Source organism: Harpia harpyja, chromosome 3, assembly GCF_026419915.1.
Source record: "Harpia harpyja isolate bHarHar1 chromosome 3, bHarHar1 primary haplotype, whole genome shotgun sequence".
NCBI lineage: Eukaryota > Metazoa > Chordata > Aves > Accipitriformes > Accipitridae > Harpia > Harpia harpyja.
Window position 1 is genome coordinate 69,391,787 of NC_068942.1, and position 27,459 is coordinate 69,419,245.

Here is a 27,459-nt window from a genome sequence, read left to right on the forward strand (position 1 = left end):
CCCACAGTCTGCTTGCTCTGCACCATGGGCACGTTCCCCCGAGACCTCACACGGCTTCCCAGCCGTACGCACTGCCCCGCAGCCCACCTTCCCCCAGCCACACTGCCTGCACCTTCCTAAAACTGCCTCTGCACCCAGGGAGAGGGGCTACAGCTTCCTTACCCTTCACGGCATGTGCGGATGGAGGAGGGTCTCAGGGAGTGATTGGAGCGGTGTTAACTGGGACACAGACATATGGAGGGAGGGCCAGAAACCGTTTCTGTTCCAGACACAATGTGCACACGTGTGCTAGCTGCCTGGAAACCCACCGCTTGCTGTGGGAGTACATGGTTGCTGGGGGTTTTTTGGGGTCCAAATTGGATGATGCAGGACTGGGAGAGATCCGTGGGAGATGGACCCACAGACTGTGAGTTTGAAGAGCCTTTACTCTTGAGAAGTGTCAATGAAGTTACGATGACCTACATATGGAAGACCTGAGCAGTAACTGCAGCATTTGGTCCCTTATCGTGCCAGATCCTTGAGGATATCCAAGTGATACCACTTTCAATATCATCTTTTCCTAGTGGGTGGTGCATGAGAAGAGGCAAAGAGATGTGGAGAGGGGCAGCTCCAGGCTCTGGACCTGCAAAGAAGCTGTTCCCACTGGTGGAGATCATCACCGTGCAGTTCAGGCTGCACAAGAGAGCTGGTGGGAGGTGACTGGAAGGAGAAGAGCAGGGGGCCAGGGACGGGACTGGGATGTGGAGTGGGGAGGGGAGGTGGATGGGAAGAAGCAGCAGGGCTGGGAGGCAGCCCAGGGCCCCCCCGGGGGGGTGGGGAAGGTGGGCGCGGGGGATGGAGGGGCCGACAGCAGGATGAGAGAGCTCGCAGGGAAACTCGTCTGGGGCAAGTGGTGAAGGAGCAGAAAACAGCAGCTTCCCTGCAGCATTAACTGGAAATAGAGTTTCTGCCCTTGCTTCCACCCACAAAAGCACCGATTTTTAACGCTGGTAGACAGGACCCCCCTGGCACTTGGCAGAGGAGGGGTCTGCAGCCGCAGCACTGGCCCTGCTCCAGCCGGGAGCGGTTCGGAGACGCGGCGCGGCCAGTTCCCCGGGCCCCGGCCCGGGCCGAGGAGCCCGGAGGAGGCCGGTGCCGCCGACCGGTGCCGCGCAGGGTGCGCGGCCGCTCCCCCCGCCCCGCCCCCGCCCCGCCTCACCTGCGCAGCCCGCGGGGGGACACCGGGCCGGGCACGGGGCACAGGGCACAGGGCACAGGGCAGGGCGGGCTCCGCTCCCCCCGCCACCCCCCCGGCGGAGCCTGCGCGGGGCGGGGCGGCCCCGCCGCGCGTGGGAGCGGAGCGGAGCGGATCGGGGCGGGCGGCAGCGGCGCTTTGTCCTGCCCACACACACACACACACACGCACACAGAGAGACAGACACACGCAGCGCAGCCGGGCGGGAGCCGGCAACATGGCCGGGCCGGCGGAGGGGCTGCCCGCCGCCGCGCTGCCCGGCTAGCGCCGCGGGGCCCGGCGCTGCGAGTGGGGCGGCGCCGCCGCCGGAGCCCCCCCGCCCCCGCCGCCGCCCGCACCCGGCCCGGACCCCGAACCCCGGACCCCGGAACCCGGACCCCGGTGCCGGTGCCGGTGCCGGTGCCGGTCCCGGCCGCCGCCGCGCCCCGCCGGGAAGATGAGGTGAGTGCGGGCGGGCCGGGGATGCGCAGCGCCGAGCGCCGCGGGCGGGGAGCCCCGCCGAGCCTGCCTGCCTGCCTGTCGGCCCGGGGAGGGGGGGGGGGGGTTCCGCGGTTCCCCCCGCGGTGGTGTCACGCCGTGGGGGGTGGGGATTTCCTCCGCGGGTGGAAGGCGGAGGAGAGGTTAAGCAATGCGGCGCTTCCTAGTCCTTCACCGGATGGATAATACGAGTGGGTGGTGACATTTTTGGCATGTTTGACTGTCAGTGCCTAAATCCGTATGACAGATTATCTCGGCGGTTACAAAAGGCTGTAAGCGCTTTGAAAATAGTGCTGCGATGTACAGCCGGGGATCCTGCTTAATGCTGCCGTGCCTTACAGCCCGGAGGGTACGGCGAGGCGAGCCGCGGACGAAGTACCCTCCGGGCGGTGAGGACAACGCGCGGGGCTGCGAGAGAGGAGTTCCTGAGGGGAGAAGAGATGTGATTTCTCCCGGGCATCCAGCATAGGTCGTGCCTGATCTCCCGGAGTCTCTCTCTCGTCAGGCAGCGAGTGCTCCAACTCGTAGTTTTCCCGAGGTCAGTTTGTCTATTGTGAAAGTGAAAAGCAAAAAAAACCCCCAAATCCCCAGATTTCCTGCAGCCAGATAAGTGCCTGGTGGAAGGAAGGAAGGAAGAAGGAAGGAAGGTGTTATTTGTTTTGGTTCATACTCTTCCAAACCTTTCTCTTTCCTCATTTATTCAAGAGTTCACTTGAGCTGTCAGTATCTCAGAGCAATCCAGCCTCTGATTCATCTTCTAACACTAGTGATTCTTTCCACTTAATTATTATCTTTAGCAAAGCAAAACCGCTTTGGGAAACCTTAAAATAGAAATAACAGTTTGAAGCCAGATACCTTTCTGTGGTGCCTGATCCCTGAATTGCAAGGTTGGCGTTGCTCCTAGAAGTACAGCGGAAGTCTAAAAACCTTCATCTGCATTTACAGCTACATGTACTCCTGACACTATCGTGTGTGTCAAAGGCTTGGAGCTGCATCAGTTTATTTAGTCATTTATACTGCCATTAGTTTTCTTCATTTGCTTAAAATTATGATCTTGGGGAGGGCCAGAAGCACACAAGCCTGCAGTGTCATGCGACCGGTGGCCTAGACCTCTCTGGTCTCCTCGCAAAAAGTGCATCTGCATCAGTCTCACCCGGTCTGATCACGACGCTGCTCAGAGACCTCCAGAGATAAGTCATCAGCCACAACAGACAGCAGTGAAGGTTTCCCTTGCTTCCTCCCTTTCAGTTAGTAGCCCAGTTGGTAGAGCCCTTCCCCATGAAGAAGGGTTGGTAGAGCTCTTCCCCCATGGAGAAGGAAAGCTGACTCTCTGACTCATAAGCACATCTTTCCCCCCGAGGAGGCACCGCGGGGCTAGTTGGAAGGCTGCAACAATTTTGAGTTTCTCCCACTGAAGGAACCCTGCTCCACATGAACATCGGCAGTTGGTGGTTGTGCTTTTGCTCGGAAGAGGCAGCAGGAAAGAGAGAGACCCACGAAGACAGACTGTGAATTAGGGTAGCATAATGCATCCAAAGGAATCCCCATCGTGAGAGCTAGGGCACTCTCAGGGGATGGGTGAGCTACAGGGCATTTTGGAAAGAAAAAGCAGCTTCACTCCAGGAGGGGCTTCAGGACTTCCCCATATCCTCACTTTTGATGATGCCTCTCCAGGCTGGACACCTAATGCCAGACTGCGCCTGGTCTAGGTGGGGGAGCCAGCACCCGAAGTTAGTCTCTGTGTGCTGCTGGGCGCTTCTTTGTACAGCTGCCCTTTCCCGTTTTCCCCGTATGACGCTTGGCTTCTGCAGGTGTATCACACTTAAAATAGTCTTTTCTTATTAAAGCCACTTTTACACTTTAATGTACGTGCTTGTTTTGGGTTTTTTGAATGAATTCCTGTTTTTAAAGGTTTCCATTACTGATTTTTTTTCCCTGCATATACAGACATTACTGAATAGGTTGTACTTGTCAGTAAATATGTCTGCAAATCACCTAAAACCTTTTTCAGTAACAATTCTTGTTTAATAAATATAGGCTATATAATTCCAAAAGACCCTGCCAGGCTATACAATCATTTAATAAAAACCTTCTTAAAACATTTGCTTAGCCATGTGTGTTTTATTTATATTGCTTTTTGTGGTGAATAGATTACAGTGCTATTCTTTGCACAGTTGCATTTATGTGATGGTTTCCATTTTCTGATAATTTCTTTGTGTCTTCACTTCAAAGGTATAAAGTGTGTGTACAGTGGGTGTACCACAAGTCTTAGTAATAAAACAGGTTATAATAGATGTTCTGTCTCAAAAGTGGATTAGGATTCCTGGGTGGAAAATGCTCAAGTGCAGAGGTGTTATTACTTCTTAGTATATAAAAATACTGCTTTAGTACAACAAATGTTGAGGTTATTCTACAGCAGATATTTATTTATTCTTGGAAGTAACAGAATTAGCTCATATTTGGGAAAATGTCTATGAATATTGCTGTAGATGAAAATAAGATTTTTACATTCTGTCAGCAGAGGTGTAACCTCACATTTCTTAGTCATACATGTAGTTTATAAAGCATCTGTGTTTCAGTGGTTTCTGTTCTTAAAAATAAAAACCAGCTATAGTGTTTTGGGTGTATCCCTGAAAAAATCTTCACTGTCTCTCTCTTTGCCATGACTGTGGTGAGTGTAAGTTGGCTCTCAGTGCTGCAGTCCCGAGGCAGTGATGTGGGGGAAAACCTCCCACTTTAAGCACTTTGTTTTTCCTAAACAGAACATACAGTGAATATCCAGAGATGGAAACAACCTTTAAACAGGATTATAAAGATTAAAACTGTACCTCCTTACTCTTTTGTGGTAACATGCTTCAATCCAACCCAAAGTAATGAGTGCAGTACAGAAGTTTATGGGGGAAATGGTGTCCCTTAGCACCTTAACATTTATAGAGTTCTCTAGCTAAAGTCAACCTTTTTGTTCTGACATTTCTGTATAGCTGCCAACTGGAAATCCTAAAAAGCTGTTGTGTTTAGCCCTAATTTAAGGGGATGGAGCAACACCCTGAGAAAAAGAGAACTGACTATTCATACTATAAACCTGTTTTAATAACAGGAAGCATCTATACATCCTTCTTCTTAAACCTTTTGTTTTCAGACATAAGCAAGCAAGGTCTTTAAATTTGTTCCAAGAAACACAATGTATCGAGCATTTCATTGTCTTCCACATTTTATATTCATTAAGCAGTTCATGAGATAACTCAAGAGTTTTGCCAATGCTTTTAGTTTGCTTGGAGGGTAACCAGAGCTGTATGTACGCAGTGTTATTTTCTAAGTTTTCTTTTTCTTTACTGTTTCTTTCTGTTTGCATCTGTAACAAATTAGAGAGAACGTGTTGGTTTTGCTTATGATGTCATCAGAACTGGGGTTACCGACCTCACTGGACTAGTGGCCTGTGTCGCCCAGTGTACTGTGTCCTGCAGGAGAGTAGTAGCGTCCCCTGAGACGGATAATAAAATCAAGTTGTCTATAAAGTTTCATTTAACCTTGTCACTTAGTAATTTGTTTCTGAGCTGGAGCAATATGCTTGTAACTTAGCTAATTCTTGTTTAATTTGAAAACTCTGTCTTGCCATGTTCTGACTCCCGCTGTGTGCCTTGGCGTTGCGGCGTGCGTGGCTGTGGGTTCCTGGGGGCGGTTGGGAGTTGGCACACCACCTTCTGCAGTCACGCCTTTGGGTATGTTTAGGTTTGCAGCCTCTCAAGCCAAATCTGTGCTACGCAGTTCTGCCAGTGTCACTCGATGAGAAAACACCCAGCCCTTTGGCTGTCACGGTTTCGTCAGCAAAATCCCAAGTGTGGATACTGTGCTGCTGACAGAAGATTGCTTTTGTTAGCTCAGCTTAGATCTTTAGAGGGGTAGTTTAGCTCTAGCTGCAGACAAACTCCTTTGTCAGCAAATTTTGGACCTCCGCTGAAGGTTGCACCACGCTGGCTATGGCCATGCAAAGGCAGTGGCAGTGGCTCATTGGGAACCGAGTGATGCTGGGTTTCCTTCAAGATACCCTACTGTCAGGACATGTGAACAGGCAGGCCAGTTGTTCTTTTATACTAATTGTTGTTCTGTATACTTAAAAAATAAACTTATTTCCCCCTCTCTAAAATAAAGCATAAACTCTGGACTTTTTCTGTGCATTCCCTCTTTTTTAGAGTATTTTGTCTTGTATTCCTGTAGTGGTATAATCAAGGCTGAAGGTAATCTTTCAAGTGTGTGCAGGTCTTTTTAACTCAATATTGTGGTTTTGTGTGGCATTTCACTTTCCTGGATCACTCAGACTGTGTTAAACAACAGACACCCTAATGCAGAACAGCTTCATTAGAAGTGTGTTGCGATTAAAGGTGCCTGCGTAGTCTTTCTTTGTACTTGGCTAGGTGCTTCCTTTGGACAGTACAATACTTCTCTCTTTGTAAGTATTTAAGCATTTCTTGTAAGAAATCATCAAAATCTTTCCAAAAGTGCAAACACAGTTCAGGCTCAAATACTCTCCTGTGTCTTGCAAGTTAGCAATTTTGTGATTTCTTTCCTTTTTTTCTTGCTATCTGTCATAGTTTCTCCCAGTTCTGGGCACTGTGTAAGGAGCAGTATTGAACCTCTTTAGAAAAGATTTCTAAAGCTGCTGCCAAAATAAAATGAATCCTGACTAATGTTCAATCCTAATAATTACTGAATTAAAATAAGTTGAATGAGCTATAGCTTTTCTTTATCTGTGAAGGTCACTACAGATACTTCAAGTTTCTTTGCTGAATCTGAATCTTAGTATCATCTCATCTGCTTTCTATTTATGTTTAAAAAAAAATACTAGCTGATGTTTTGGTATTGTCCTTCATTGCAATAGATAAACAGTAAAAACTACTCCAGTGTACATTGATATTCCTCCTACAAGAGAATGGGGAGTTTCAGGATATATTTTCTGTTTTCTTCACAGCCATTGCAAAGCACTAGGGATCCACAGTGCTTCCCCCCCTTTTTCTTTTTCTAGGTTCAGTTTCTCAGGAGCAGGGAGGAGAGATGGAGTAGCTGTGCCACTGTTTCTTCATCTCACCCTGTTGTTCACCCTCAGGCAGATTTCATCCGCAGTCACCTACCCAAGACTTCCATTTCATCTGCTTTTTGATCTAATGCGCCATAATGAGGGGGAGCGACCGAAAGCCGTCCTGCTACGGCTCAGAGCTTCCACCAAGACGCATTTGAGGCGCGCACCAGAAAAGCCCCCATCCCTGCAGGAGTACGGCCGTAATGCAGCCCAGGGAGAAGACACCAGACCTCCAGACAGGCTGCCCTGAGGCCCCCGGGGTGTAAGTCGTGGCAGCGCACAGCCTTGCTTGGGTTAATCTACCTTGTTCCTGGCTAATTAGCCCACGGGGAGCTTTGCAGTGTAAGGATAGGCTGTTTCCCAGTACTCGGGCTAGCGGAGGCGTTTCTAGCCTGCACTGGAGGAAGCAGAGTAACCTGATGGTTCATCCGGCACGTTCTCCCGGTGATGGTTCTGTGTTCGTGGGTGTGCACACACGTCACCCAGTAGCACTCAAAGTGTGTTTCAGTCTGGGTTGTGACCGTGCAAAATTGAAAACAGTTTAAATTTGGTCTTTTTTTTCTTTTTCATTTCTGGGGTATTTAGCACTGCAGAATGTTTCTTCCCGTGAGACTTTGCATTTTTGCATTGAGCAAACACTCAGAATGGTATTGACAGTCTTTCCAAGACTATCCTTCACTTGAGAGTTATAAAAGCATTAAGAATATCTGTTTTTGTTAATCACAGGAGACAGACTGGGCAAGTCCTTACCAAAATTTGAGCCTGGAAACCTCCTTCACATTTCTGACTATCCAAAGTGCCATTCTGTAACATCACAACAACTAGTGAAGCATTACATTTCACTGGATATTTCACAGTCCTGGAGCGGGAGAGACATGTGGGGGCCAGAAACTTTCGATTTTCCTTCTTGATGTAGGCATTCAAGCCTTACATTTGTTTCAAGTTCAGTGTTAGTTTATACATTTCTTCTGAGTTCTCGTTCCTGCTCCCCTCAGCTGTGCCAATTTAGCCATTTGTGGTTTGGTAGGGTGAACCAGATCATGAAGTCTTTACACACAAAGACAGAATAAAAGAAAATTCACACTTTCCATACACAAAGGGTGTATATATAGGGTGGGAGCAAGCAGGAGGCTGAAAGATTGAGACAGTGCTCCCTGGCACCACCAGAAATGCTCAGGAAACTGTTTCTCCAGGGAATGCTATTACTATAAATTAAAATTCTCTTCCTCTTACCCACTGCAGACCCTCCAACTCGGGCGTCGCAGTGGTTGCACTACAAACTGCGTAGCCTAGCTGGTAGTATGGATGAGCATTTTTTAACTACTACCCATGATGCCTGTCCAGAAAAATGTATTTTTCACCTGAGTTCATGATGGAGGTGTTTTTTCCCCCTGAGTTATATATACTGTTGACCAGGAATTCAACACCTTTCTTCTCATCACTAAACCTCCCTTCCTGCCTGAATTTCCTGTGGGCTTTCGTGCAATCACCCTGATAGCAGTGAGGCTGGGCGTCTTTCATAGAATCACAGAGTCACAAATGGTTTGGGTCAGAAGGGACCTTTAAAGATCATCTAGTCCAACCCCGCTGCCATGGGCAGGGACACCTTCCACTAGATCAGGTTGCTCAAAGCCCCATCCAGGGTTGGGTCATCCACAACTTCTCTGGCCAGCCTGTTCCAGTGTCTCACCACCCTCATCATAAAAAATTTCTTCCTTATGTCTAATGTGAACCTACCCTTTTTCAGTTTAAACCTGTTGCCCCTTGTCCTGTCACTACAGGTCCTGGTAAAAAAGTCTCCATCTTTCTTATAAGCCCCCTTTAAGTACTGAAAGGCTGCACTGAGGTCTCCCTGGAGCCTTTTATTCTCCAGGCCAGTCCCTCAGCCTTTCTTCACAGGGGAGGTGCTCCAGCCCTCTGACCATCTTTGTGGCCCTCCTCTGGACTAGCTCCAACAGGTCCATGTCCTTCTTATGTTGGGAGCCCTGGAGCTGCATGCAGCGCTCCAGGTGGGCTCTCATGAGAGCAGAGTAGAGGGGGAGAATCACCTCCCTCGACCTGCTGGCCACGCTTCTTTTGATGCAGCCCAGGGTACAATTGGCTTTCCGGGCTGCGAGCGCACATTGCCAGCTCGTGTCCGTGTGGTGCTTTATTCTCCGGAAACCCCTCGCCATTGAGTGCAGATCTCGTTTAGGTGAGCAATTCATTTCTCAGGCAGTAGGTGTCATTCCTGTAACTTGAGCTCTCATAGTTTTCTTGTCTTTCTTCAGCTTCACATAGGTACCAGGGTGGATAGACATGTTTGTCCTGGTTTCAGCTGGGATAGAGTTAATTGTCTTCCTAGTAGCTGCTATAGTCTTGGTTTCAGTATGACAAGAATGTTGATAACACATTGATGTTTTCAGCTCTTGCTAAGTAGTGTTTATACCAAGTCAAGGATTTTTCAGCATCTCATGCCCAGCCAGCAAGAAGGCTGGAGGGGCACAAGTTGGGAGGGGACACAGCCAGGACAGCTGACCCAAACTGGCCAAAGGGGTATTCCATACCATGTGATGTCATGTCCAGTATATGAACTGGGGGGAGTTGGCCTGGGGGGATGGCTGCTTGGGAACTAACTGGGCATCAGTTGGCGAGTGGTGAGCAATTGCATTGTGCATCGCTTGTTTTGTATGTTCCAATATTACTATTGTAATTTTATTATTGTTATTATTATCATTATTAGTTTCTTCCTTTCTGTTCTGTTAACCTGTTCTTATCTCAACCCATGAGTTTTACTTGTTTTTTCCTGATTCTATCCCCCATCCCACTGGGGATGGGGCGGGGCGGGCGGGGAGTGAGTGGCGGCCTGATGCTTAGTTACCAGCTGGAGTTAAACAACGACAATGTTTTTCTGTGATTTACTGGGGGGAGGTGGGGGGTGAAGCAAGCTGTGTAGAGAAACTCGGCTTAATGTAGTACTGTAGCGTGCCACAGGTGCAGGCACAGGTAGATGCTCCAGCAAGGAGGACATGGCAGTTTGGGTCTGGCTTTGCAGCAAGGCTGTTCAGGCCTGGTCCTTGTCGTTGTGGTGAGCTCCACGGTGCAGATATGCCATGCTTCCTCGTCTGGTCTGCGGCTGCTAAATCTCTTAACCTTTTTGGCTTCATTTCTTTATCTGCTGGAGGATGACAGTACTTACCTGAGAGGGAATTAAGATGATTAAGTAGCTAGGTCTCAGTCTAGCATAGGATTTAAGGATATGCTTAAGTTTGGTCCTGTTGAAGTCTTTGCTTTGCTAGAATGGAGTCTCCTGTTCAAAAAGCATTTCTGAGGATGACAAGCATATTTACACTAGGTGCTAAGCATTATAGTAAAGTTCCTTGTATATTGTCATCCATTCATTCCTTCCTCTTCTTTTCCCTTTCCCGTCATTCGCTGCTGCTTAGTCAGCATGTGCATTGCTTCCTCCTTGTGCTTCCTTCCTTTATCCCTCATCAGTAAGCCACTCCCTCAGTAACGAGGAGATCTACAAAATACACTGAAATGGTATTAGCAAAAAGTAGAGCCGTGGTCACCATAATCCCTTTAATTGCATGCTGTATCCTTTTTTTTTTCTGTAGCTGTACACAGATGAGGAGGTTGGCTGCAGTGATGTTGCATGGGTGTATGTTTGCATGCAGCAGGAACAGCTAAACACAACCAGGACTGTTGAATGCTCGTGATAAAAGGTTAGCTTAAATAGGTAAATTCAAGTGAAAAAGCTGTAATTGGAAATAAGTCTGTTACACGTGTGCTGGATGAGTAGGAATATATCTTCAGCACTGAATAGACCAGCACTGCTCAATTTGTGGTTTGTGGTCCAGAGGACATCAAAAGAGAGTTCAAAAATGCCTACAAAAACCTTCAAAAATCAGAAACAAGGAACTTAAAATCATCCACATATGCACATATTTTCATGCAGTTTGTATGTATGTACCCATGCCCATTAGCTCCTTACTGTTCTTATTACCTAGTTAAAATGTTTTTTATACTAAACTTATCATTTTATTAAATGACTGTGTTTTGTCTGTCACTCTCGTTCCCACCTGCCAAACAGTACTGGGATTTGAGATAATCTGTGAATTCCTTTTTGAAAAGGATTTGTGAATTAAAATGAGAGAAATACTGGACTAGCATATTTTGACAGAATGAGGTAACTTTAATATTCTGACTTACTTTGTCATGAATTAGTGTTGAGCGCTGCAATACATTTGCATGCTAATCTTTCTATTAAATAACTAAATACATCATCTAGGTGAATCTAAGTCAATTTTTTGATCCCACAGCTGTTATGTTGAGAAATAAGGGTCTGAATCACCCAAATAAAGCAGCCTTGCTATTCTCAGGCAATTAATTTCTTTGACTAGACAGATAAGTGGAAGAGAGAGAACATGGACTTATATATTCATTTTATCCGTATGCTTAATAAAATGTCCTATATCTGTCCCTGTTTGTTGTTTGTAACTCACAACACCATCTTATGACTCCACTGGTAGCCCAGCCATGGATCCTCCCTATACTCCACTGGTAGCCTGGTGTTGTGATGGATCCTCCCAGAGCCTGACCTGCTGACTCTTGGCATTGTATCTATTTGTTTTAATTGGCGTTGAGCTGTCAAACGCTAGTTCACAGCATATGAATCACATACAACTGCCACCGAGATTGCCGTGGTGAGTGGTGATCCCCGGGGCAGTCTAGCTCATCGCACACCCAGGAGCAGTCCAGAGCAGTGCCTTGCTCTACCTGCAAGTCAGCCTGGAGACGGCCATCCCCCTCCATCCGCGGGGATTTCAGCTGCCCACCTCTAATGCGGGAGGCAGGACGAAAGCCGGCTGATGCTATAGCATTAAGGTCCTAATCTTGAAAAGCCTTGTACACATTCTTGACCTTATTACTGGGAACAGCATCCTTGATGTTTGTGAACCTAATGACCGTTGTGATAAGACCACTGACCGTAATAAATTTAAGTACATGTGCAAGTATTGACAGGATTGGGGTCTGATGGAGCGATGAAGGCTTGCTCCTTCATGTGAAGGCTGAGCTCAGCAGGGGAAATTTTGTAGCTTTTAGGAAGGGAGCCAAAAGCTACCCTACTCCTCTCCTCTGTATGGAAGTCCTCACTTTTAACATATACAAATAGGAACGTAAGCATCTCTTGTTTAAAATATTCCTCCCCCAAATGAACAATTATTAATGGAAAACCTGACAGTAAGTCAAAAACAACCCCTGCCCTCAGGGGAGCGGAGGAGGCAGGCGGGTGGTACAAGGAGTAGGTTTGCTGAGAAGCGGTGGGGAACGCTGGGGCTGATGGAGCCGTCCTGGTGAGGCAGGTGAGCTGGGTCCTTCCCTTTTGGGGATTCATGAGCAAAAATGGAAATAAGTGAACAGAAAGATGGGCAGTGTTTAGCATAATTGAGGAATGGGGGGGGTGGGGGGGGGGGGGGTGTCCCACTGGGCCTGTTGTGTTGACCCCAGGGAACGCCCCTTCGTTTTGTGGTCCTCAAGATGTTGCCCAAGGATGAGCTGCAAGGGCCTGGTTGTCTCTTCTGTCCTGTCTTGCTAAACAAAAATAGTGCCAGAACTGCGTGACTGCAACTCTTTGCAGGATCTCAAAAACCCTGAGCCAGCATACTATTTTAAAATTTCATGGTATTAAATATGAGAGTGTTACAGAAATAGCAGAGGGGAGACTGAGCCAGGCAGCAGGCTAGGGGAGATGGAAACGAGTTTGGAAGAGCAATAAATGCACACAAGGACATGTCTCAAGCTATGAAGCTTGTTTGGAGGTGTGTGGGGCGAATGCCTTGCATCGTGCATTTAGCTGTCCTGAGTGTGGCGGGGGCTCTGGCGTCGGTACTGGTGCAGGTCTGGTTTAGTCAGTGCTCCCAGTCTGAAAGCAGAGTGGCATTGTTTTCAGCTGGCTCCATCCCCTGAACCGGTTCACCACGGAGCTGTGTAAATGTCTGTCAGCATCACACCGGCAGCGGTGCGGGGAGCGGGAGGGAAGGCTGCGGTGGGGCCAGGGCGCATCGGGGCAGCCCAAGTGGAAATGATGCTCCATGTCCGACCCTCCTCTCGGTGGTGACTTCATGCTTCTGGGAGCTCAAATTTAAATCACTGCACGGTCTGATTAACCCAGTGGTTTGCTAAGGATTTCTATGCTAAATTGCTAAAACAATAGTCCTTCTTCCTTACTCAGGAATGCTTTCTATGGCCTCTTATTCTTGACACTGGTCTCCAGTCTTTGATCTCTTTGGTCACTCTGTCACTGCAGACTTAGTTGCACCCTGATACCAGCTGTCATCTGTTATTGCCATCATGGTCTGTTCATCATCCTTTTGCTTTGGAGGTTTGGACACCTTTTGTGACCCTTAAAAGATGATAATCCTGAGTGGACACTGCAAAACAAACAACCCAGCTAAAGGTTCCCTGAGCAAACATTTTAGAGGTATCCTTGGGTATTAGAGGCTATGGTTAAGCCTGACCTTGCTGGAGTCCTTACCTTCTATTTGAATGCAGTGGGATTATAGTCTAATATCAATTTCCATCTCTGATTCCCCAACACCCATGTCAATATGATAGGCCTGAACTGCAGTTCAGCTTCACAGATGGTACCTGCATCGCAGAAAATATCAGATGACTAGTGCCCTAAATACGACAGAGTGCATTTGTCTACATATCTGTATATACAGAAAAATCTCTTTAATGGTAAAAAGCATAGTCATGTAAGAGGAATGTGAATGGAGTTTGCTAGAAGACTCAGTGGTGACTTTTTAAAGTGTTGGAGCAGGGTAAGCAAAATTAGAATATGACCTTAAAACTGTGAAATAAACATGACAAGTGACTTTAACACATCTGCCTGAAGAAGTGGGCTTTTATGATTTTTGTTATTTTATTAAAAACAACTTTGATAGCTGCTGTGTTTTCCTAATAGTACAAAACACATCAAATATTTTAGTGGCCTGCTATTTAAAAAATAACCACATCAGATGCCTCAGTTTCCTTCAGGACATGCATTTCTCATGGCTCGTCAACATCTGTTCAGATATTGCAAATGCAGTAGCATGGAGAGGTGAACACTTGCAGGGTCTGATTCTCTCTCTCCAGCCTCTGGGCTCCAGAGGAACTATAGTAAAGATGGAGAGACAGGGGAGAGCATTCATGGAGAGTGAGCATGCAGCAGCCCTGCCAACCTGTCCTCAGCAGGATACGCAACTTCTAGTACCCCTTTCCTGGGGAATGAATTCATTGACAGCTCAAAACTGTTGATTTTGGGCGGAGTTCTCCAGCATCTCTTCTGCTGTCTCTCTCTATTCTAAAGCTGTCTGCACAAGGATGTGAAGGAAAACTAATCCAAATCACCAAAAATGTGAATGTAAAGTAAATTAGGTAAACTAAATTAAACCATTATATATATTCTCTGATTCAGCATTCAAGTGACCTTAATTTGATTAAGCTTAATTCACATCAAAGTAAATTATACTAAATATGAAATAGGGTTGATTTAATTAATAATGAGTGTGTCTGCAGGGATCTAATGTGGTTTGATTCATTACAGAAATGTTAATTCAGATTACCTTTCTAGAGTTTTTTCATGTAGATAAACCCTACAGGACAGTTTATTAGTTACGCCTAAACTGGTGTAACTGTGTGTTTATTCCCCCTGGCTCTAGAAGGACCTTCCCATCACTCTCCTTGTGGGGGACTTCATGAGCATTTTGTTGTGGGATGTCTTGTTAATTTGTTAATCCAGCTAAAGCAAATTCATCAGTTTTCTGTTGGATTAGCCAGCTTTTGACCTGGTTTGTGGCTGCGTGGTGCTCCACAGGCTAAGGGCAGGAGTGTGAATGTGTGATCAAGGTGGAGAGGGTGGGGACTCGTTTCATCTCTGGTCAACCCTTTTTTGTTTGATTTGCTCCGTGTTTAGGTACAACTGTCATGTATTACTTGGCTGTGGCTTGTACTGTTTTCCTTTAGCTTTTTGTCTCCTTTGTGCCTGTGTAAGACTACAGCATGTACCTTCTGAATAACCATCACCTAAGTAGCTTGTGCTTTCAATATACACAAGCTCTACTGACCCACTTTCTTACTGCTTTTCTTCCTCTTCTGTCCATGGCTTTAAAGTTCTGTGAGTGTATTTTTTGCCATATGGTTATTATAGGAATGGATACATTATAATTGCAAAGACTGGATAACTGGAATGGCTGCAAGTTTTTGCATAGGGTGTTTTTTAAGGACTTGTTTTGTTTTCAAAGGATTGTGAAAAAAAAAATCCTATTTCATAGTGCTGTGCTTCAAGTGTAAAATAAGTAGCAGAACTGAAGCACCTAATAATTTTCAACAATTTGCCAAGTTGAAACTATTGGAGAGGCTTCAGGAGAAGAATAGATGATAAATACAAACTAGATATAGCAAAGTTGATCTAATTCCATAGCTTTTTTTTTCTTTCTTTCTCTGAAGCTGAGTATACTGGTATTTGAAAAATAGAGAGATGACCTGAAACCTGGCCTGAACTTTAACATGAACCCTAACTTTGATGCAAAACTGTCTGAACTTTGGGAGGCTGGAAGGAATATAATATTGTGCTTCAAAATTTGCTTGAAATCTATCCCCAGTGTACTAGGAAATGCTGGCTGTCCCTGTTAGCATCTTCACACCTAGTTTCAGCCTGCACAAGGAATCACTCCAAAATAGTGGCCAAAGGGGTGCTGTCAGCCTCTAGAAGCTTCCTGTGATTATTTGGTTCATTCTGTCTGGAAACCAGGCTTTGAAACCACCGAGCTGTGCCCATCTCATCCTGTTTTAATATCAGCACACCCAGACACATAAACAATGTGCTTCTTCATGAGGCGATGAAAATCAATGAGGCTTTGAAAAGACATGCTCTTTAAAGTCATGGCCTTATTTGGGAAGTTGCAAGAAGCTTGGCTGTCACAAGAGAATATTTTGGCTCCGTGACAGTTTCCTTTATACGGTTCTTCAGCGAGGAATCTCCTGTGTTTGTGCAGTGATAACTTGCAAGTGTTGCGTGCCTTTTTTCCCCTCCCCAGGAATATTTGCTGGAGGAGAACTCGGTATGTTGGTCAAAAGAGGCCAAAGACCCCTTTGGACCTCTGTCTGGTCCAAAGTATGTAGAGAAAGCAGGTTTTCAAAACTAAAATGAAAAATTCCTTGTATTTCCATATTCCTGAGCAGATTCACATATGTTTTTATTATAATTATGTCTCTATACCCTTTTTTTTTAACTACTCATTTGTTGAGTGCTACCTTCTGTTTATGTAAGTGTGGGATTGTTTAGGAATAATCTAGTCTGCTATCACCCTTTTGCTCCTTACAGTCCTTGGGAACATTTCCTTTATGTTCCTGATGCCTTGGAAACTGTGGTGGGTTAAAAGAGCCAGCATGATAAAGATAAATAATAAACTGAAGGGAAGGCGTCAGAGACAGAAGCATTTTAGACTTGGAGTTGTTTGGGGAGAATGAGAGAGGAGAGAGAAGATTATCACAGCAGCATTTTGAAATGGTTTCAGAAGAAGTAGTTGAAAGAGAAAGAGGGCTTAGAGAAGAAAGTTGTGATTATAAGCTAAAAATCACTGTGGATGTTGCTGAATCCCCTGTCTATATGATAAACCAGTGGAATATAAAAATATTGCAGAGACTTAAGCCACACAATTTAGTGAAGTCCTGAGGGAAGAGGAACTCCAGGCCACACTGATGTTGGCGACCTGGGGCGCAACGATGAGCAGTGCCGTATGGATCTGTCATGACACTGATACCAGAAAGGACACCCTCGAGCATCAACAATACTGTTAAATAATAATAGTTTTTGGAGAGGTTGAGAAGTCAAAGGACAGAAGGTGAGGTCAACACACTCTGGTTGTGGGACTAGTATCTATCCTTCAGATTTTATGTCCCACGAAGGGTACAAAATATCCTTCTCCCCAGGATATCGGATCCTCTCCTCCACTGTCTTTACCTTTTACCTGTTGTTGCCGTTCCTGTGTTCGTACTGACCCTACATAACATTTCAGCTCTTTTCTGCCCAGCACCTTTCTGTTTGTGAGGAGGGGAGGAGGCAGCTGTACAGGCTGATCTCTGTCCCCAACCCTGCGCCACTACAGTGCCAAAGGTAATATCCAGCCAGTGCTGGCATGTCTTTGGAGAAAGGGCAGGTGGAGCGGGTGGTGAGCCTGGAGCAGAGGCAGCCCAAGGGTCCAGCATTGCTTGTATTTTCCAGGCACCAACACTGTCTGATAATACTCATGTCACTTAATGTTGCTCTCATCTAATAGCAGCCTGAGGTATCAAAGAGTGGTAGTGCCCCTGGGAGCGGATGGGAAAGCAAGATACTTGTGACTTAAGAGAGCTTGAGCTATTTGCAGCTGATATGGGGAATGTAACTAGGAATGTGAGGCTGGAAGGAGCAGGCGTCAGGTTAGGTGGATCTGCAGTGCTCTGAGATAGAAATGTGAGTTCAAAATGTGGAAGAATAGTGATGCCTGTCTGTGGCTGGAAACTTAGTAGGAAATTTGTGAGCAAGGGGAATAAGTTTTGGATAGTATTTGAGGTTTTGTGATGATGTCTCACTTTATGAGTCTCGGGAATTCATTTGCAGAGCCTTGCTACTTCTGTATTCCCTTTCAAGGTCACTGGCATGCACTGACTGCTCTGTAGCTTCATTCATTAGAAATTAGCTAAGCCAGGATTTGACTGGGATGTTTATTTGTGATGACCTGACCATTTCTTTCAGGAAGTCATTCATACTTGGAAAGATAAATGTATCTCATGTTAGAGGACAGGTGATTCTCACCTCTCTTTGCCTCCAAAGATGAGAGAAGTAGGATTTGCCTCATGAATAAATATTTAATACTCAAAGAGACAAGTCAGTTGTTAAATCTGAATTGGTGCCCAGTTCCATTTCAAATGATCTGGAGTACCCAAGTGGTGGATGTGTGGCTGATGGCCATGACCTGTGGGATGCCAGAGCCCAGCTGGATGCCAGACACTGTACATGTGCTTGGACACTTGGGTTTAGGCAACTGGTTTGAACCCCAAGCAATGCCAGGCATGACGGCGGTGAGACTATGCAATGTTTCAGCAGTGAGCACTGTTGGGAGGAAAAAAGTTTCGTTTGCTGCAGTTTGCTCTGGGGTTTGGTGTACAAGTATCAGTCAGTGGTTCTAGAGCCAAGACCGATCTGATTGCAAAACTCGCTCCTGATTTCCCCTTCTGTCCTTTCCTGGTCCTGTACACCTACTTTGTGCAGTTTTGGGGTGAACAACAGTGTATCTCATTGCTTTTCCCAAGGTTGTGACCCGGTTGTGAGACAGACTGGGTGTGTTCTGCATGGCTGGCCTGCTAGTCTAGCCTGAGTGATGAAAAGGACCCAGTCAGCACAGGTAGGGAGGCAATAGGTGGTGTACTAAGCTTGATTCATGGTAGTGTAGGGCAATTTGTACTACTGCTTCTTACTTGTCCGTAAAAATGCTACTAGCTCAACTGTAGGTAGTTAATCACGGCTGTATAGCCTAAGTAGGTGTTTCTTAAAGATAGACTGAGAAAATGGGATCATTCAGTTGAGAAATGGTAAGCCATGCAATTATGGCTGGGCAAGTAGCTTGTATGCATGACCTCCTACTCTGCTTTCCCTCCCGAGCTCTCCTGGTTTCTTCTGGCTGCAAGAAACATTGCTGGGTCTTGAACAGTAGTGGTGGATAGCCAGGGCTTGGGGGCCGCTGGGGCGGGTTGCAATAATGGTTTGATTTGTCGAAGACCTCCCTAGTTCGGACTGTGCATTGAGCAGAGGTCTGGGAGTTGGCAGAGCCAAAATGAGAATTCAGACTTTATCATTTACTTTGCTACGCAGCTGTGAAGCAAGCAGCGTGACTTCCCTCACTCTTCCATTCCCCACCTCAGAAATCTGGATCTTATTAGATAAGTCACAGGAAAATTAGGAGAGGTATGGAAAATTCTGGATGTAGAAAGCAAAGCAAGGTGCCCCAAACATGGGGTCTGTGTTACTGTTTTGCTGCTTTATGAATGTTAGTGCTTGTCCTTTTGTTAGGAAACTGAATCTCATCCCAACTACTGTTGGAAACTGGAGAACTGATGATGTTCAGATGATGTGGGGCCCTGAAAGCTGCCCAGTTTAATGGATTGTGTAAAGGCTTTTGCTGTGATGCCGTTTTTGTGATTTACATGCATTTGACTCTGAAGTGTAACATGCAGCTTATGTAAAAAAGATATTTTTGTGTTCATTTTGACTGAAGAAACCAGTAGACCCTCTCCAAGGAGTCTTGCAGGAAAAGTCTTGCAAAAAGCAGGAGTTGTGATATTTCTCAGGTTCTTAAAAAAATGAATCAGTTTTTCAATCTTCAGTCTTTCTTTATGTGAAGAACAAATAAGGGATACAAACATGATATTCAGAACAATACTTTGCAACCTAAACTCCCTGCTGTGGTTTTGATTTGCCATGGAATGTCATAAAACATATGTCCTTGCTATATCTGGCTCAAAAACATTGGGTCTTGCTGATGCTCTGGGAAGAAATTGGAAAAGCTGGCAGAAACCCACGCCTTTGCTGCACTGACCCTTTGCAGAGTGCAGTGTGGCCAAGCCACATGCATTTCAGAAAAAGGCATCCCTGAGTTGTCCCCTGTGTTGTAGAACATACTCATGGTCACCCATAACTTTCCTCCAGCCTTATAGGAAGAAGGCAGCATGAAGTCTTGAAGTTGTAGTCTAAATGCATCGGTGGTTCTTGTTAAAGATTATGTATAATCTTCCTCCACTATGTGTACTTTATTTAGGGAGCATGCATTGCCAATGAGTAAATTCCACGTGAGGTGAGTTATCACAAAGGGAAGAGGTTGTGGGAATGACGTGATGTTTCTTGTGCAGCAGCTGCTGTAGCAGCCAGGCACACTTTGGGAGCAAGCTGTGCTATGCCCAAGGGATGGGAAGGTCCTGCTCACAGAATCACATAGAGTTGTGGAGGTTGGCAGGGACATCTGGAGATCATTGAGTCCAATCCCCTGCTCAGGACCTTGTCCAGTTGAGTTCTGAATATCTCCCAAGATGGTGATACCACAGCCTCTCTGGGCAACCTGTGCCAGAGTTTGACCACCCTCATGGTAGAAAAGTTTCTTCTTATGTTTGAATTGGATTTCCTGTATTTCAAAATTTGTGCCCATTGCCTCTTGTCCTGTCACCTCTGAGTCTGACTGTCTTCTTTACTCCCTCATCACGTATTTTTACACATTGATGAATGTGTCTGTAAGGATGTGATGGGAGACACTGTCAAAAGCCTTACTGGAGTCAAGACATGTCAGTACACAGTAGGCCAGAACATGACCAGTGTGATGATGGTGTCACCTTTCTCTGGGTAGAAGCATAGCTCCAGTGGCATCACACCACTAGCATGTCCCTCCTGCCAGCAAAGTCGTATGGGTTAGTGTGTAAAACTGCTGATGGGTGCTAGGCTGTCCTGAAGCCTTGGAGGAATCAAAACTTTTGTATGTTCTCATGGGAGTGAGCAAATGATGTTTTGAAATTGCCACAGCTTATGTCTGGTGCTGCTGGCAGAAGCTGTTTCTGAACAAAGAATTCCACAGTATATAATGAATAATTCCTTCACACGTTTATTCTAACATCTTTTGCATCAGTTGCAAAGGAAAGAAAAATTTGTTCTTTTTTGTTGGAAGCAGGGGCAGTACACATCTTAATGTGACAGCAATGCAGCTAAGTTTTGGCAAATTCTCTACCATCAGTGCCTTACACTGGATAATCCTTACATGCCCCTGGTGAAATTCTAGGCCACGATCCGATCCGAGCTTCGACATTATGTCTATGTAAAATCCCCGTAAGCTAATAGCTCCTAAGACCTTGGTGCTGTGATCGTGTGCTGCAGAGAGCTTGCTCAACAGATACGTGGTACCCATGGAGTTTTATTGACTGCAGTGAGGTTACTTGTGGCAGATGATAGAAGCAGAAGTATGAAACTTAGCCTTGATTTTTCTCCTGTCTATGTCCTACCATTTAACTAGAGAGTGCAGAGGTATAAGAAGACTCAGTTGTTACTAGGATTACTCTTCCAATGTTTACCGGAGAAGTTGTCAAGTAGACGCTGATATTTTCCACACAGAGTAACTTCTGGCCTGCCAATATACTTGATAATGAGTCCCCAGTTCAGTAGGCATTAATGTGCTCATCTGTGTGGGGGAAGTTGCTTGGTTCATGTTGGCTGCTACTTTTGACTGCAAATATGCCACTGTACAATTTAAATGCTTATAAGATCTAGGCCATTGGCTTCCTTGAAAATGGCAAGAAGTCAGGGTATTTATGGTGGTATGTGAATACCTTTATTTGTACTCATGTCTAAAGTACACAGGTTTGTGTTTGTTGATACATGATGTATATACCCTACATAAATGTCCGAATGTTTTATTGTCAGTGTGTGCTTTAGTGGATGACCATGGTTTATTCAGATACTGTTTTCATATCCATTGACATTTCATTTGATAGTGGTGATAATGCAAATCTAGTTTTAGCCTCCCGCTTTTTTCCACTTAATCCCTCACAACTTGGAAAAAGTCAAATTGACTAATTATGGCTAGTTGAAGGAAGCTTCCAAATGGAAGCCTACGGTTCCTTTTATTTTCTCTGAAAGAGTCCTCTATGCCTTCTGCTCTGTGCTTGATCTGTACAGATTAAGATACTAACCAGCAAAGAAGTAGAAGGTATAAGATGCTGTGGCTCACAGGTGAATATTGAGGCAGCGTAATTCATAATTGCTAAGGGGACTTCTGTGTGCAGTGCGATTCAAATTAATCTGGGCTGTATTGAAAAAGCTATGGTTGGTAATTGTTTATCTAGGAATAAATAATACATTACTGCCTTCCACTTCAAATTTGTATAGCCCTGTACCTGTCCTTGGAAAGGATTTTTTATGGCTTTAAATAATTTTTCATAAGCAGGCAGGAATACCCAAGTCTTGGTCATGCCAACTAACATTTGCAACCTATACAGACTGAATCTTAGTTTTTGGATGTTCGGTCGTTTGACCATATGTCTTCTTTTACTAATTTGACATTCATCTCACATATCCTTGTTGGTTGATGGCTGTTATGTCTTGTCTGTGTAAACTGCTAGGGACCTTTTCCATTTTCAGCTGTAAATGGCAATCAGCACCATGCAGTCCTAAACTTGACTGGTGGATATTTAAGGCACTGTTGCAGTGATTGATAATTTAATAATCTGTATGGAGCTTTCAGTTTTAATTCCAACTGGCTCAGTTCTGTTGGACTGCAACTTGTGACTTGGTGCTAACCCTAAGGGCTGATTAGAAAATCAGTAAGAATCCCATTCTTTCTAGTTCACTTCAGTGCATCTTCCCTTAAGCACTAAAATAAGGCAGATGGGGATGTATTTGGAAAAACATCCCATTTCAGCCCTGCGAGATGCTGTATGCTCATCTGCACCTGGTACAGAGTATATATTAATGTAAATGGTATGTGCTACTCCCAGTATGATAAGAGTAAAGCTGTGGGAGAAAAACATGGGGAAGACCTCACATCAGCCATCCTGTGGTCAGGCCAAGCCTTGAGATTTGCAAGGCATGAGGCATATTCGGACTAAATCTGGGAGGGAGAAAAGTGATTTTTGCTGTGCAAATATTCATGTGCTGCAATAATGTCAAGCTATATAAATGAGGAGTGAAATGAGGAGGATTTTTTTGGTGAAGGTTAACGTCACAAAATCAAATTTTAGTGGTCAAACTGAAGACCAGAGAGTGAAAGGAGCAGTCAGAAACGTGGATCAGACTGTTCTTGTGCATCAAAATTCACATAGTATTTTCAGGCAACATATAATAGAAATCCCATTGATGAAGAGAGGAAGAAAAAAAATGTTCATTTCTGCCCCACCCACCTTTTCCTTTAACAGCTGAAAGTTTGAGTCAGTACTCCAATATTGAATATACCACTGTTCAGTAAACTTCAGGGCACTGTGATTATTTCTGCAAATTTCCCAGAACCTGAACAAACTAAGGTAGCCATTCCTTCTATTTCGATAATCCTTTTAAATCTCATTTTTTTAAGCCCAAGAAAGACTTTTGAACTCAGAGACAATCCTATTGAAAGGAGATTTTTCAACATATTCTGGGATGCTGCCTGTGATCGCCACATCCTCCACTGTGCAGAAATGTTAGATCTGTGGTGGATGTATGCTGATTATATATGCTCTTGTTGGCTCATTTCCCTTCTCCTGTTTTCTTCCTCATGAATTGAAGTGAATGCTGGATTTTTCAATGCAGTTGTGGTTTTTTTAGAGTGGTCTGAGTATCACTTCAGCATAATGATAATACAGGCTTAATGACAGAAGTCCGCTGTGTTAGTGGCTTTTTCCTTGATTCAGCAAGGGAATAAATAGTTACCTCATTAAAATATCTCAGTCTGCTTGTGATCGGATAATGTCACCTAGCATCTGGCCAAGGCTTTGGTGGAATCTCAGGTCAAGAGAACCAATACTGATACACTGATATACTGAATACCAATAATGCAAGATGTTATTCTTGGGGAAACTAGGTTCTTACGCAGAGTATCAACACAAGGCCCTTGTATGCCACTTAAATACTAGCTAAAGCCAGAAGTTTCACCATTATCCTCTCCCTTGTTCTGGTTTGTTGTATTTCCAGGCTTTTTTTGCATCCTTTGCTTCTTTGACAAGTTTTCATCAAGGATAACCACTTCTGTCACAGTCTCACTTGTTTGTTAGAGCCTGAAATTAAAACTGCAAATTGTTTTCCAAAAGCCACTGATCTTCTTCTTCAGTGGGAGGGAGTCCTCATTGTCACGTCGATCTGGCCTTGGATCAGAAGGTGGGACCTGGGTCCCACAGTTCCCATTACATTAATTGTCCCACCCAATGTTTAGTGTCATTTTTCTTTTCCGTGACGTGCTTTGATTTTGTGGTGAAGTGTGGGATGTTTTTCATCAAAGGTCTGGACTGGTTATACAGCCAGGCGGGGAATGAACAACTCCTTCTTGTAAAAAATTTTGTTGCTGGCTGTGATTTCTGACGTACCTTCTGTCTGCTTCTTGAGACCTTCAGTCTGGCTCAGGGCATGAGAAGTTACAATTGTCTTTGCTAAAAAGTCATCAGGAGGTATTATAATCCTGCATTTATTTATGTATTTGGCCATTGCATGTGTTCATGTGACTTTCTGAAGCCCCTGCGTGTTGTTAGATAATTGCATGCTGAGCCTCATTTATGTCGACAATATGACATGATGGTCTCAAATCTTACTCTCTAATATGGGAATCCTAGTAATTAATTAACCAGAAATGACAGTAGCGGTTATTGCACAGGATAGGAGCCCTGCTCTTGCTGTCTGCAATGCTACGAGCTGTTGTGAAAGTGCTGGCTAAAAAAAATTAAGTTAAAAAAAGTTATCCTACTGAAACCTTTCAGCAGCTGGCCTCTACCGAATATGAAAGCTTTCTGGAGGATGTTTGCCTTTCGAGTCCTTCACAGTGAACTCATTGATGACAGAAGCCTTGACTTGAACAGTTGACTATTTATTTGCATAGTGGCTCTTAAGAAATTGCAGAAATTGGAAGACCAGACAGTGATTTTGTCAACTCTGTTTCAAGAAGAATGAATACTTAGGGAAAACAGTACACTACATTTGCTGTTAGTTCTGTAGAAGGGGTTTTATTTTAGCTAGCATGAAAAATAAACACATTTCAAGTGAAAAACAGCCCTCTTCCACTTGAATTCAAGTCAGAGGGAGATTGGGGTGAACAAGAAAACAGAAGTTCAGACTTTCCTCATTCACCCATGAGGGATCTAGGCTAGCTCTGACTTTGAAGGTAAAAACCTGTTTCCTACAAAGTCAGTAGGGCTTGCAACACTTGCTTGCAAGGGGCTACCTCACCCATGCCCAGCTGCTTGGGTACTGTATACAGTAAGCATACTTGTAGTGAAGTTCAGCCTAAATCTGGAAGATGACTTTTATTAACGGTTGTATTGTTCTTCTCTCTGCTAGTTTTAATCTTTTATTAGGCTGTAGCCAGAACCACCTAGCTCGCAGTCCTTCTCCTTCTGGATGCTAATGGAATAATTAATTTCTGTCAGATGGTATGACTGCTTGTGTTTTAGTGTTCATACAGCGTGCCTTTATTGTCACTTAACACTATCGCATTCATTTGAAAGGAAATAAAACGAAACCCAAGGTCACTACTACATTAAAAACACCCTGTCCCAAATAAATGTGGATTTTCTTTGTTTCCAGTGCTTTTTTTTTTTTGCCATGAGTGCCCTTCCCTTTCACTCCAGCCCTTTCTGCCTATATTTTTCAGAGCCATGGGATCAGATGCCGCAGTTACGGCAGCCTGTCACAGTTGCAGTGTCCAGGAGATGTGCCTGTCTGTACTTCGGCTGCTTTTCCAGTCTCCGAATCCCGCAGCTCGGTGGGGCAGCCGCTGCCCTAGAGCAGGGTGAACCTCAGGGGCTGTAGTTGGGTCTGGATGTTTCAGACGCCAGCCAAAATCCTCTATGTGAGAAACTGTTTCCTTTTACTGGAAACCAGCCCTAGCAGTAAAAGAAAGAGCCAAGTCAAGGTGGGGAGCAGCCCCAGGTGTGACTTTGAATTTGCTGCCTCCTCCTGACCTTCCCAGGCAGCGTGTTCTCCCACTGCCCCATAATCTCTGCTCCCAGGTGAGGGGGTTGATTTCCCAGGATTTGAATCTCCACCACATCCAGCAATCCTCTCCCTTAATCTGCTCTCTAGTCAGCAGCCGAGTGGCAGAGCCTGTTCCCCTTCTGCCTGGCCTACGCTGGCATCCTTAGGCGGCTGCACGCTGTTGTGGCAGAGACGCTGAGGCCAGTGTAGTGTGTGCACAACCGCACGGTAAAACCTCCTCCCGTCCCTCCCGAGCACGCTGCCGAGTTCAGCTGGGGCTGTCGGGAGCCTTGGCAAAGCCTCCCCAGTCTCTCCCATGAATAAGACCCACGCAAACCCTAAGCGAACGGACAAGGGCAGTCGTCCAGCCTGTGTTTCTTACACGTCCAGAATTTCCCCGGGGCTTTCTGGCTCCTGGTGTTTCGGGGTCTGTTCCCCTGCGCTGTGAGCCGTGTTCGTTCAGCCGGGGTGTGCAACGCTGCTGGGCCCCGTCACTTCAGAGGAGCAGATGCCTCGTCCATCGCTGAGCTATTCCGCGCTCCGCTCGAGCGGGACCGCCCCGCGTGGAGCAGCTGCAAACTTCAGCCCTGCGCCCCGGGGTGCCGTGTCGCTCCCGGTTCTCCCCACGGGCCGCTGGCGCTGGGGCAGGCCCCGCCGGTGCGGGGTGGCCGTCGCAGGGGTGCCGTGGCTGGGCCGGGGGAGGTCGGCTCCGGTTTGTGCCCCCGGGGTGTGTGCGTGCAGCGGGGATGCTCTGACCCCAGCGCTTGCTGCGCTGTTGCCGTGGAGATTGCGTGCGCTGTTGCTAGGCAGCTGAAGCATCTTCGCTTGCACGCCGCAGTGCCACGAAATTCTCAACTTTCCTCGTTCCTTTCTCCCTTCTTTGATTTCGCAGCTATGACTCCTTTGGCTCTTATCCCGCTTCGTTCAGTTGCACTGCTGCGATTTCTTGGTGTTAACCCTATAAACCCTAAAAAGCCCGCATGGCACTGCAAGTAGGATTTATGGCGACGAATTCAGGGCTGAAGGAGTTAAAGTGGTTGGGGATAGACTACAGAGGAAATGATTTCTAGCAGATAAACTACTTAAAACGTTCTGGCATTCATGGAAAGGGAGGTTTGTGGCTGCAGTCTTTTGTTCCATCACTGATGGTTTATATGAATAAAAACACAGACTAAAATATCACTACCAGGTAAGAAAATCCGCTCGAATGGGCCTAATTAATCTCTTCGGTTACGAGACATACTTAGCCTTTTAGTGTCCTCTGCTTGCGTTTACTGATTTTGATGTAGCATGTGAATGATAATTTAGCCGTGGAGCCTGCCGTGTACAGTATTTGACTTATTTGGCTTGAATAATAAAGGTATCAGCCTGTATTCTTGGAGTATACTGCATTAATCAGACTTGCAGGAATGATCACATGGTACTCTATCGCCTTTCCCTGTTAGCTGCTGCTTGTCAGCAGCTGGCTGAGCTGTAGGCTGCAGGCCAGTATCTGCATACCCTTTCTCTTCAGAATATTTCAAATATACTGTCTCGTCATTATGCATTTTGCTGCAGTTTGACAAACTAAATGGTCCTCCTGCACCTTAAGAAGATTATTTTAAATTTCAGAGCATTTGTGTAGTTACTAGGCCATGTATGCATTTGAAGAATTCAGGTAGGCTCTCTGTTTTATGCATCAGTGTGGTTGGTTTTTGTTCTCACAAGGTTTTTGCTGTGTAATGTCAGTCAGCTCTACAGTTAGTTCTTCAATGTGCAAATATTTCTTGCGTTTTAAAATCTCTACCTTATGCATGGGGAGAAGTGCTTGAAGGGTGAGACGCAGGTAACTGTAGCTAACCGCATGATGAAGTGCAAAGCTGGGTAATTGATTATATCTTGCACAAATTTCATTGCCGTGCAGCCAGAAGCAGGGAGTACAGTGTAGTTATAAATATAAGCCAGAAACTGTTCTGTTTAAAAGGGTCTTTGCTA

At 45.5% G+C, this 27,459-nt stretch overlaps 1 protein-coding gene across 9 annotated transcripts in view; it reads left to right on the forward strand.

Annotated features, from left to right (window-relative positions):
- The first annotated feature begins 1,595 nt into the window (after nt 1-1,595).
- The window catches only part of EVL (Enah/Vasp-like), a 159,892-nt gene continuing 134,028 nt past the window's right edge, over nt 1,596-27,459 (forward strand). For 6 of the 9 annotated variants that reach the window (XM_052783145.1, XM_052783149.1, XM_052783150.1 and 3 more), the window contains exon 1: nt 6,974-7,047. In XM_052783145.1, the coding sequence (XP_052639105.1) occupies nt 6,989-7,047 (59 nt within the window). In that variant the 5' untranslated portion in view covers nt 6,974-6,988. Of the gene's footprint in view, nt 1,676-6,973; nt 7,048-26,540; nt 26,675-26,900; nt 27,143-27,459 lie in introns of those variants that run through there. The other 3 variants (XM_052783148.1, XM_052783154.1, XM_052783146.1) reach the window with 3 other exon arrangements.